This window comes from Euprymna scolopes, chromosome 38 (genome assembly GCF_053919585.1).
Source record: "Euprymna scolopes isolate OS-2025 chromosome 38, ASM5391958v1, whole genome shotgun sequence".
NCBI lineage: Eukaryota > Metazoa > Mollusca > Cephalopoda > Sepiida > Sepiolidae > Euprymna > Euprymna scolopes.
The window spans coordinates 34,491,494-34,505,080 of NC_136519.1; the positions used below are offsets into that span (position 1 = coordinate 34,491,494).

Sequence of the window (13,587 nt, forward strand, 5' to 3'; positions counted from 1 at the left end):
TCCTGCCATTTCATTCAGTTTAGCAGAACATTAATTTTTAGATTATGACACTAAAAAGATTATGAGAAAAATCGAAAAATAATAATTAAAAAAAAAAAGAAAAAAAGTATAATGAAGCAGATTGTTATACATAACTTTTTTTTTTAATGACAGAATGTTGCTTAAATACACTCACATATATATCTCTATATGTCCGTTTCACTTTTTCTTAGAAACTACTGGGCGGATCTGGTTAAAATTTTGTAGGGACCTTTTCTACAATAAGTTGTACAGCAAACTAAGTACTATGTTATCTGTTCAATGCACAATTATGGATTAAGAGGAATTACTATTCGAGTTTCATTTGTTCTCGTAAACTACTGGACTGATATTGCTGAAATTTTGTATGGACCTTTATGATAAGGTGTAGTAAACTAAGTACTATCGTATTCATTTGATGCAATCTTAGGGATTACTATTTAATGCAAAAATGAGTACAAATTTAACATTATTCAACCATTAATTGGATATAAGCACTCATTCCAAGTCAATGGGTTATAGCCCATTGACTTGGAATGAGTGCTTTATTATTATTAATAAAATTATTAAAAATGACAAAAAGTGTGTGTATATATATATATATATATATATATATATATATATATATATATATATATATATATAAACGATATGTGATATGGTCTGCTTATTACATGTATCGTTTTTGTCGGATATGTATTGTTTTTGTTTATGTATTAATTTATTTAAATTGATTTGAACATGAATAGGTTAAAGCAAATTAATTAAATTAATTTAATTGGTACCATCATCGTGCTTGCTGGGGAGTTCTGCCGTTTTAGACACTCCTTTGGTTTGGGATTTGCACAGACACTGCAAGTCATGATCACTTGTTTTACGTGTTGTGTGTGTTAGGTTTGTTTATATTTATTGTTGGAACTCTGATGAACAGTGTATGTCTGGCGCTGTATAACTGGACCTTCGTTACCTTGTGGGCCAAGGTTCTTTAACCAAACACTAAGTCTGAGGTAACCTTGACAGAAACCTCCAGAGAAGCTTAGGCCCTGTCATCTGCGGCATGCATGACCCACCGGTGTGTGGAATATGCTTTGGTGCCCAGCAACCTAACTCCCAGACATGGATTGAATTGCATTGGGGTGGAGAGGGCTCCCATAAGCTGTGGTGAAGGCAACCCGTCTAGTACAAATTTAATGATATTCAGCCATTAATTGGGCATAAAGCACTCATTCTAAATTAATGGGCTATAGCCCATTAATTTAGAATGTGTTGAATGCTTTATTTTTATTCATTTCAATCAGTTTAACAGTACAATTTTTACACAATTGCATTTCAAAAAATGAGATTCATTTTATTGATTTGAAGAATATTTAGCTAACAATTATTCTTACAGTAAAAAAGACTGAATATTAAAAAGAATTTTCTTCTTTTAATGGAAATTGCTTGAGATAAGGCTTGATGTAAGGCGCTAACAAGAACGAAAAATGATCATTGTAAAGATAGAAGATGCTTGTTGGCCTTAGTTTTGAAAAAAAACCCAAGGCTGTAGGTAAGAAGAAAACAGTGAGCAGGAAAAGAGTTCCACAATGTTGCAGTTCTTGGAAAGAAGCTACTGGAATAGGAAGCTGTATTAGAATGAGGTATTAAAACAGTAATTTGATGGAGACCACTAGACCAGTGAGTCAAACAAGCTGGAATAAAAGAAGCAGGGAGTAGATCAGACAATTCTGAAGAACACATGCCATATAATGGTATTTATAGAAGAGACTGAGACTAGCAACATCACGTCTGTGAGTGAGAGGTTGCAGAGAAGAAGAAAGGGTAGGACTAATCAAATTACAGATACGTTTCTGCAATTTATCAAGAATCTTCAAATGGGACACAGATTCACCAACCCAAATATGACAACAAAACTCCATACATGATCTGATAGTAGATTTGTAGAGATTGAGAATAGCCTCGAGTGTGGAAAGTGTTTAGAGCGATAAAGAAAACTGATTTTATGAGAAGCAGAAAGAGCAATGGATTTAATATATGAAATCCAAGAAAGATTTGATGAGAAAGAAAGACCAAGGAGTTTTAGAGTCAATTTCATATTGAGAGCAGAGCCATCCATAAGAATCTTCAGGAAAAAAAAAAAGGGACACACTTACAATGCAAAAACAATAGCTGAATCTTAACAGGATTAAATGAAACAAGTCATTTCTTACCCCAATCCATAACTGAACCGTAGTCAACTTCTAGATCTACTGCATATTTCAACTGATCCAATGAAGATGGGCGAGAAGCAATAATCAGCATAAATGTTAATTTTCTTAATATTCTTTCAAAGGTCATTTATATGAGGAAGAAACAGCATTGGATCTAAGATAAGCCCTGAGAAGCACCAGCATTTATCGAAAATGAAGATACACCATCCAGAGTTACTCGTAAGCTTCGATCAGAAATAAAAAACCTAATAATGCTCAAAACTTTTCCACTAATATCATAACTTCAAAGTTTATGTTGAAAACCGGAAGTCCGCATTCTGTTGAACGCCTTTGAAATGTCAAGCTCAATGACACTATTCTCGCCTGAATGATCCATAAACCAACAGATCCATTGTGTTATAACAGTTAATAGATCAGTTGTTAATCAAAAATCACGAAAGCCATACTGCCACTAAAGAGGTCCAGATTTCCAGAAAACAAACCTGCTATTGACCAACCTCTCAAAAACTTTGCTAATAATAGAGAGAAGATTAACAGGATGATATTTAGTTGGATCAGACTTTGACTTCCCTTTGATGTAGACTCGTTTTCAAATATTATTAGATCCACCTTTTTAAAGTCAAATCATGCGAACCCCCCCTTTTTTTAAAAAATTTTTTTTTTACATTTTTTTGAAGCAGTTTGACTTTTAAAATTTGTATTTGACCTTTTTCAAAGCATAATGTACAAACTAAGAAAGGAACAAGCAGAATATTATATAGATGGGTCCCAATTTAATTAATGGGATCAAATTGTGTGTAAAAATTGGAAGAAAAAAAAATAATGTCCTCTCCTATCCATAGGTGGGTAGAAGACTTGAAGAAAAAACAGCTTCTGGATCATTATCAACTGCTATTTATCACTTTGTACCGCAAAGCAATTATTCATACACTGTTGTAGGAAGACTACTAGACTGTAACAATTTATTTTGTTTTATTGTTGTGACTAGCAAGATCAATAATAGAAAATTAGTTAACTTATTTCCTTTAGAAACAAGGTTAAAAAAAGAAAGAAAATAAAAGTCCAAATTTAGATTCCTTTACAGATTGTGGCTATTTAACGACAAAGCTAACATAAAATGTCCTTTTCAAGTTGAAATTAGATTTTGTTTTCCTTTTGTTGCGAAAAGAAAAAAAAAGTGACGCAACATTAAATACCAATTACATAGACAATTAAGAGAGTATTCTAATTAAAGAACTACGTTAATTAACTGTGTCCTGTGCTAATACCTCTGGAAGAGATTGGTGCAAAAAAAACTATTTTGAAACATGTGACTCCTGTGAAATTCCTGAACAGAATAAAAAAAAAAATGCAAAAATGGCAAATAATCATCTGGAATAAAACTAAACTTTTTTTTTTGTTTTCTTCAGAATGCATTTATGATTCATGTATGATTTTTTTTAATAATTTTTAAATGCTTCATGTGTGGATTTTTAAATGCTTCATGTGTGGATTTTTAAATGCTTCATGTGTGAATTTTTTTTAATGATTTATGTGTGAATTTTGTTTAATGATTCATGTGTGAATTTTTTTTAATGATTCATGAATATTTTTAATGATTTATGTGTGAATATTTTTAATGATTCATGTGTGAATATTTTTAATGATTCATGTGTGAATATTTTTAATGATTCATGTGTGAATATTTTTAATGATTCATGTGTGAATATTTTTAATGATTCATGTGTGAATATTTTTAATGATTTATGTGTTAATATTTTTTTCATGTGTGAATTTTTTTAATGATTTATGTGTGAATTTTTTTAATGCTCCATGTGTGGATTTTTTAATGATTTATGTGTGCATTTTTTAAATTTTTTTTTAATGATTCATATGTGAATTTTTTTTTAATGATTTATGCGTGAAATTTTTTTAATGATTTATGTGTGAATTTTTTTATGATTTATATGTGAATATTTTGTAAGGATTCATGTATGAAATTTTTGTAATGGAGCAAGCAATAGAATCAACATAAAAATTGCTTTATACATAAGACTATGTATACTGTCGGAAATAAATTTCCAATATTTAAAATATATTTGATATTTAAATATTTTGAAAAAGTCCTTCTGGTTTCCAGTTGTGCCATAATTTGACCTTTTAGTATAACAGGGTTTCTTGGCATTTCCTCGGGTAAAAGTGTAACATATATCCCTCTGTCTTCCCCTTCCTTCATCACCACTGTTTTTCTTTTTGTTGCTTAGCCCATTCCTCTCTAAGAACATTATACGCATACACATGCATAAATAGTCAACATAAGGGAAATAATTCTGTGAAAAATATCACAGTTGCTTCTCTCTATATGATCATTGAAAATCATGTTTACTTCTTGATAGCATTAAATTATATAAATGACCTCCAAAGAAGGAATCCTTTTTTTCTAAATTTTAGATATTATTTTTCTGGGTTATGGCGATTTAGAAAAGAATCAATTAAATGATAAATAAATAATTACAAACTTCGTAAGGGTTTGTTGAGTATTTTTCAAGTTTTAACGATACATACAGACTTGTGCTGTATATTATAGAAGACTATAAGCTAAACTCAGACTTTGCTACTCTGCTTTATAAGCAGAGAAATTAACTCATTTTCTGTTCTTCTTAGTCACAAAACAATTGATTATTAGTTCAAGTCTAGTAGATTTCCAACGACTTGGTATGAATCGTGTGATAATTGCTTTGCAGTTGTATTAAGTATCGGAGCTTTTGTAGACAATGTTTATCATGTTTTTTTTTTTTGTTTTTTGTTTTTTTCAAATCTCTTTCACAGTAGTTGCCAATCTTTTTACAATGGAAACCATGTTTGAATTTCCTACTTTTTAATGCCAACCTAAAAATTAAACCCTATTCAAACAAAACAAATAGATAAAAATGTGGTAAAACATAAGCAACAAAAAAATTTTAATCAGTAATTATTTGAAAAAAAAAAAAAACTAAACAAATAGAAAGATTAAAAATGTTAAAGCACTATAAGCAATGAATAAAATTATAATCAATGAAATATTTAAAAAAAATAAAAAAATAAAAAGGGGGTTAGAATATTATAAGCAACATAAAATTTTGTAATCAGTAAATTAGCTGATAAAATATAAACAGAACAAAGAAAGATTAAAAATTTTTCAAATATGAGTAACAAAATATTTAATCAATTATTTGAAAAAGAAAACGGATCAACTAAAAAGATAAAGATTAAAGTATAAGCAATACGAAAATTTTTAATCAATGAATTATTAAAAAAAACAGAACAAATAGAAAAAAAAGGTTAAAACATTATAAGCAACAAGAAAATTTATAATCAGTGAATATTTGAAAAAGCAAAAAACAAAAACAAATCTATTTATCTATATATCTATAAAAGTGAAAATGTGTGTGTGTGTGTGTGTGTGTGAGGGCACTTTTCAACCTATATACTCAACAAAATATTTGATCTACAGACTTGAAACTTGATATATAGGGTATCGAGACACGTGGAAAATTTTTTAATTGATTTTCATCCGGAAAAAAAGAACTGCTAAGGGGTCAAAATTGGTATGTGGGTTGGTGGGGGGGGCATCGGATTTTATCTATTTGTCAACTGTTTCATGAATGCGCATGCATGAATCCTTCACATGACAGCTTCCTTCTGTTAAGAATGAGTAGGTTTGAAAGCACTTTTTAAAGACTGTGTCAAGCTAGCTTAATGGTTATTGTACTTGACTCCCTATATTTAGGTTTTGGTTTTGATCTTTGGTAATCAGAATAGAAATATGAATTGTTTTGTCACCTGCTTTTTGTAGTTATTTCATTCAATGAATTAGTTTGTTATCTATTTTCAATTGCGGGGTATTATACTTCGGTTTCTAGTAGTGTTGGGACAATTAATCGGAATTGGGAATCAGAAAAATTGGAACTTTTTGAGGTATCAGTATCGGAATCGAAAAAAATTGTTCCTATTTTCCGATGCCCAAAACAATTCCTTTAATTTTGTTTTAAGAAAAATCTTCCACTGCTTGTAATAATAAAATAAATATTTATTGATTTTAAACTTCCAGTAAGACTAAAATCTATAGATCACCCCATCTCACAAATGTGTTTTAAAAGTAAAAATATTTAAGATGTGTTTTAAAAGTAAAAATATTTAAGATGTGTTTTAAAAGTAAAAATATTTAAGATGTGTTTTAAAAGTAAAAATATTTAAGATGAGTTTTAAAAGTAAAAATATTTAAGATGAGTTTTAAAAGTAAAAATATTTAAGATGTGTTTTAAAAGTAAAAATATTTAAGATGAGTTTTAAAAGTAAAAATATTTAAGACTAGCGGGGGTACCCGGCGTTGCCCGAGTGTTTGTTTCCGGGGGGGGGGGAGTTTTAAAAAATGTTATGGTAGGTAAGTAGGAAGGATCAAACCCGGAGTCATGAGTAAAAGTAGGAAAATAAAGTGTGAAAAAAAAACAAAAAAAAAAACATCTGCAACGTTAACAGTTCGGCCACCAAGAAAAGTCCATTCCAGTTGTTTAGGAAAAAAAAAAAAAAACCGACTACGGTAGGTCGGCGCGAACGTGAAAATATAATGTGAATTGTCCAGCACGCTAACCACTACGCCACAGAGCACTGCAGCTTAGTTTAGTGATTTTGAATAACTTCACATGGAAGAACTACAAAGCCAAACCGGTGTTCTCTTAACTGTTCCTTGTGAACGATCCCCAAACGGTGTTAAGTGGTGGCAGGGGGAGGAGGAATTTATTAGAGAGAAAATATTTTACCACTTCCATTGATCTTAACTGATTTTGGCCGTGACTTCTCAGCAGAAAAAGTATAGAAATCTAAGATTATCGAGGAATTTGAGAAATAATAAGCCTATAACACACCTCAGATATTGTTCTGCCGTTTGTGCATATTATATTTGCATGAAATATCTTGATTTTTAATCCTATTAATGTCAAAATCAGACGAGAAAAAATGAGTTCATTTTATTTATATAGAAGAGATGAGTTTTAAAAGTAAAAATATTTAAGATGTGCTTTAACAGTAATCGAGACAAAATAATCATTTTATAGTTAATATTTAGAGATTTATGAAGAATCAGAATCAGGAATTGTATCGGAATCAGGAATTTAGTATGGAATCGGTAATTGTATTGGAATCGGGTAAAAATATTGGAATCGTCCCATCACTAGTTTCTAGATAATGTGTCATAATGAGAAAATATGATCTGTTTTGGGGTCAACCTCTCAATAGCTTATTATGTGTATCAGTTCCCCTTGCTGATGTGATAAATATAATTTGTTAAACAAAATTAAAAAAAAAATGCTGGTTGGTTACAAATGCTAATAATGATAATAAAAAATTAATAGTTGTTGTCATCCATAACTATATTTCCTTTAACTTATTTATTTTTCTTCCTTTCAGTGGGACATCCGTACAGGAGACATTGTACAAGAATATGACAGGCATTTAGGAGCTGTCAATACAATTACTTTTGTTGACCAAAACCGTAGATTTGTTACAACCTCTGATGATAAGAGTCTTAGAGTCTGGGAATGGTATGTATATAGATATATATATATATATATTTTTTTTTTCTCTTTATAAATATGTGTGTGTGCCTAAAACTAAACACAAATTCCATGACCAAAGTTTCTTTCCCAGAACTGCTCACCTGTGGAACTCTATATTGTGGAGCTGCTTTCAAGCTGGCTACAACATGGTCATTTTCAAGTTCAATGTAAACAAGTGCTTGTTGAGTCGTTCAGTAAATTAATCAAATTCCACCCAATTTTCACCACAACACATCATTAAAGTGTTGTCTCCAACCTCCTAATGCTCATTAACTTTCATCAAGTGGACTTTGGACCTTGATAAGTGGTGACTCCCATGTATGTATATATATATATATATATGTATATATATATATATATATATATATATATATATATATATATATATATATATATATATGTGTGTGTATATGTATGTTTATGTGGAAATATATCTTATTTCCTTATAATATATACCAATCCTTATTTAAGAAGCTCAATGTAATTACAAAGCAATATAGTGAATGAATGACAAAAATCTATATTCCAAAGTTCATGATGTTGACCATCTTATAATTTATTCCTTTAATTCAGTTGACATTTACAATTCTTGACAGTACTGTATATATTAAAAAATGTATGTATATATTAAAAATATATATATATATATATATATATATATATATATATATATATATATATATATATTAAAATATATATTAAAAAATATATATTTAATAAAATGTTTTTTATATATATATATATTAAAATATATATATATTAAAAAATATATATTTAATAAAATGTTTTATATATATATATATATATATTAAATTTGAATTTTTTCCATTGGACAACTATTTTGAATTTTTTTGTTTGCCAGAAAACGATATGAATGCAGAAAATATCTTGGAAAATCCATGGATTAAAAATTTCTTGTTTTGAATATTTGATGAATTAATATATATTTTAATTAACTCATTTTTTTTTCATTATCTACACTTTTATATCTTCTGACAAAAATTAAAATGATGCTATAATGATACAAAATCTTACGTCTAGAATCTTTATTCCAATCTTGATCAAAATCCATTACATGATTTTGCTTCTAGAAAATATCTAAAATTTAATTTAAGACTTGGGGGGGGGGGCTGCTTTGCCCGGCAAATATGATATTTTGATTTGTCCATATTTCATATATATTTTTATATTTCAAAAGTAAATAAAAAGTATTTAGGTGTCATCAGCTAAAATCGAAACTGAAACCGGATCATTCAAAGCTAGTGACGTTACCATTGTGCCAACATGACGCGCATATAAATCGATTAAAAATGAAAAATAAACTAAGACGAATGTACAAAATGTATAATGATTTTTTTTTAATTTTTACCCATTTTTTACCCTTTAAAAACAATTTTAACCGGCTAATGACCCATAAAAGAATGACCCATAAAAAAATCCAGTCATTTGAAGTCCCTAGCGCCATTCTGCGACTTTTAGTTTTAGAGGAGATAGTTTGAAAATATGGAGACAGACCCATAAACAAACAGACAGATCGACATATAGCCATTTCTATATTAGATGTCTTGAGAAAAAAATTGAAATTCAGGGGATTTTGCTTCATTTGTGTTTCATGCAAATCTGAAATATTTGAATTTTCAAATGGGAGGTTGTGCTATACTGTCTGTGAACTCTTTACAATATGTTTAAAGAAACTGAAATTTTGGAGAATATTTAGTAATTGATGTTTACTATCTGTTATTAAAATTTCACAAATATCTGGGGAATTTTTATGAAGGGTTTCTATTGCCTTTTTTTTTTTTACCCCACTGTATGAAACTAAATTAAATATAGCCCACTTTACAATCTGTTATGCCTAGCAGCTGTATTCAGAAATTCATAATGATCAGTTAATTAATGAGAGTAGAAAGTGGATCTTGAGTTTACTTTTTGGCAGCCGCATAACTCTCACTGCCCTGATTTTGTCTTTTAGTCCTCGCATTCCAGGAGTGATGTTTCTGACAAAAATCAAAGAATTGCTGTTTTCTGGATCAGAATCTGTTTCATCTAACACTTATCATTTGCAAGTTTGTGACCTTGAAATGGTAAATTTTTTTTTTTTTATTTTTAGCTCCTTACATCAAGTGGCTTTATGCCTTGTCTGGAGTGGTTTCCATGAAAAAAATAATTAACTTAAGAGTATGATTTTAAAAGACATCCAATGCTAAGGCCCAATTTTAGGGGTCTGTGGGGCATGTGGAGTTGCCCCTTAGTTACCGTTGCTCCCAGGTCCAATTTGATCCTGGTTTGTAATACCTGTTAGGGCATCTGGTGCTACCACATCAGGCTGTCTGAAGATACTGGTTTCCTGACCAAAAATGCACCAAACATTACAGACCTTGTACTGCTTTTGAATTTATATTCCCTTGATACTTCCTCCTTTGGAGAAAGCCACTTCAACCAGCCTAGGGTAAATATCGTACAACAGCAACAACATATATAAAGACAGGCTTAATTCTGATGACGTTTGAGGAAGATTAAATCTGGATGGTATAGAGAAATGCATTCCAAACAAAAGTTTATCTTAACTTTAGTCAAAATAATGAATTCATTAATTTTAAAAGGAAAAAAGTATTTTTATGCCTAAAAAAAGTAAAATGTTATTTGTGTTCATTTGATTTTTAATTATTTTAAATATTTGTGTAGAGTGCTTATATTTTTATTTTGCATGAGTATATGCATAGGGAGATGTGTGTGCTGAGCAGGAGATTTCAATGGTATGGCCACATTGAAAGAATAACTGGGTTCTTAGGATAGTAGGCGTATAACGGTTGAGGTAGCAGGTAAAGTTTATAGGGAAAAGACAAAAAGCACACATGGGAAGAAGTGATAAAAATGCTTGCTTTCTTTTTTGTTTTTTTAATTGGGGGGGGGGTCATCATTTAGCAAGGCCCAAAAGCCACTCTAGGATAAGGGTTAATAAGTGACAGGTAGCCAATGAGACAACACTGGGATGATCAGTAATGGTGGAACTTAAGTAGGGTGCCCGGCATTGCCCGGGTGTTTGGTGGTGTGTGTTGAGCAAAAAAAAAAAAAAAAAAAAAGTTGTAGTAAGTAGGCAGGCTCGAACCTGTGATGTGAAGGCGAAAAAGAAAGTGCAGGTGTGTGTAAGGGTGTTGATTACGCAAAAAATAGGAGATTGCGAGCGCAACAAAAAAAAAAAAATAGTAGTAAGCCGGCTCAAATCCGTAAAGTACCAGAGAAAAAAGAGGTGAAAAAAAACCCCCTAAACTGTCTTACCAATGTGCCTATCGTGATTGTGACGTCATGGGCGGTCGAAATAACGCCTTTTATGCGATGTCGTGGGAGCGATGTTTGAATGACATACAAGAAGTGTCAGCAAAAAAACCGACCCTCCCTGTAAAAAAACTGCCCAGTTGGGGGTGAAGGAATTGATATTTTTGGCCAATTTTCCGATATTTGTCGTCCAAAGAGTCGAGCTTCAAAATGATATTGATCTCGTGAAAATTCGTCTCCTCTGCAAAAGTTTTTGTGAGACATACATACATACATACATACATACATACGTTTAAACAGACAGATGAGATTTATATTATAGACGACAGCTAAACTATAACTTATTTACATTAGACTTTAAAAAGACTATGGTAGAAGGATCAATAAAAACCTGGCCAGACATATGTTAGTTTGGAAGTTAATTTCTTAAAGCCCTCTGATGATTGCCCGCATGTAAAATGGATGTTAAACCAAATGATGATGATGATGATGCACATAACTGACTTTATATAAAGATTTATTGTCTTCTGTTTTCCCTGAATTATCAGAGTTATTTACCTTAGATTTATTTCTCATTAACATTAGAGAAAGAACTCTCCTATGTGGAAGTCTGAAATTTCATTCCACGCATGCGCGAAATTTAGAACAAAATCTTTACCTCTTTCTGGCACATCCTTTAACGTGGGCTGACAGTTCATTTAGCTTCTCCTAGAATGCATCTAGGAAACGTTTTCTGCTAGCAGTAGTGTAGACTTTCAAAAAATATGTAATAAAAAATGACGTAACATTTATTCATTCTCAAACGTTTTTTGGAGAACTAAACGTATGTGTTCTTTAGTAGTTATATCTCTTGTTCTTTTGTTTGTACGTTATATTGGGGTGTGACGTTACATGTTTACTAATACCTTTTAAGTTTCTCTTAGCCGTGTAGCTAAAATCAAAGTATAGTATATGTTCTAATACCACACTTCATATTTTTTTCTATATTCTGTTAATGGAAAAGAAATCCTTCTAGACTGAGGCAATTTTTATTTTTGGCCCAACTCTGTGTGCCATTTTTTTTTTTTTCTTTTTTTTTTGATGGGGGTGGGGGAGGATCTTCCCCACGTTAATAGTTTAATGTTGAGGCAGGGAATTTCTTTAGTTAATACAGTTTCCAGCCCATGGTAGGATATGGATCTAATTTAAGAAAACTTATTCCCCTAATAGTCTGAAGATTAACTGTTCAATCGATATATTAAATCAAAAATTAAATTACAAAATAAACAATGGGGAGTTCAGGGGATGATATAGAAAGGGAAGATTATTTTCCTCTATGCTTAAATAGCAAACTTGTAAAGGAATGCACATAATCAAATAATTAAATAAATATATAATGAATGAATGACAAAAGTATATATTTCAAATTTCATGATATTGACCTTCTTACAATTTATTCCTTTAATTCAGTTGACACTTACAGTTCTTGACAGTATCTGTTTCCTAGCACAAAATCATTCACTTAATTATTATATCAATCAGTGAATCCATTTTGCCCTTAACTCATCGGAAGAAATAGCAACAATCAATCCACCAAAAGGAAATAAAATGCGTTTGGACATGATTAAAATATCTGAAAATTGGAAGAGAAGCTGCAAATATCTTATAGTTTGCTTACATTACGCCATTTTACGTTAGATTACATTACAGCATTCTATGTTATGTAATAATTAAGTGAATGATTTTGTGCTACGAAACAGATACTGTCAAGAATTGTAAGTGTGAACTGAATTAAAGGAATAAATTGTAAGATGGTCAACATCATGAAATCTGGAATATAGACTTTGGTTATTTATTCAGTATGTATGTATGTATATATATATATATATATATATATATATATATATATATATATATATATATAAATGGGTAAGTTCAAAGAAAAAATACAATCAATTCTTTAAGAGGAGACTTATTGGAATAATACAAAGCCAAACAAATTGTATTGGAGCTTACATATAGGTCAATAAATAAAGAAAAGGAAGGTATAAAAACTATATACTAATATATATATATATATATATATATATATATATATATATATATATATATACTAGCATTTCAGCCCGGCGTTGCTCGAGTGTTTGGATGTGTATGTTGAGCAAAAAAAAAAAAAGTTGTAGTAGGAAGGCAGGCTCGAACCCGTATCGTAAAGGAGGAAAAGAATGGGGTAAAACCTAACATTTATGCTGTTACGACCACCGCCAAGCAGGAAGCGACATCTTTTAAAATTAAGGCTAGACAATCTAAAGGAGAGGATAACTTTCAAAAATATCGGCGAAAAAGTGCCCCCCCCCTGTAGAAAAGTGCCTAGTTGAAGGGGAAGATATTAATGTGTTTAGCCAATTTTTCGATATATTTCGTAAGAAAGGTCGAACTTTAAAATGATACTGATCTTGGTAAAATCCGACGCCTCTATTGAAAGTTTAAGGCAGACATACAAACAGACATACATATATACATTTATATATTGG

The 13,587-nt window shown here is 30.5% G+C and overlaps 1 protein-coding gene across 1 annotated transcript in view; it reads left to right on the forward strand.

The window, feature by feature from the left end:
• The window catches only part of LOC145263130 (pre-mRNA-processing factor 17-like), a 268,376-nt gene that overhangs the window by 213,523 nt on the left and 41,266 nt on the right, over positions 1-13,587 (forward strand). Inside the window, exon 10 of the mRNA XM_080120076.1 lies at positions 7,650-7,783. Coding sequence (XP_079976202.1) covers positions 7,650-7,783 — 134 coding nt within the window. The remainder of the gene's footprint in view (positions 1-7,649; positions 7,784-13,587) is intronic.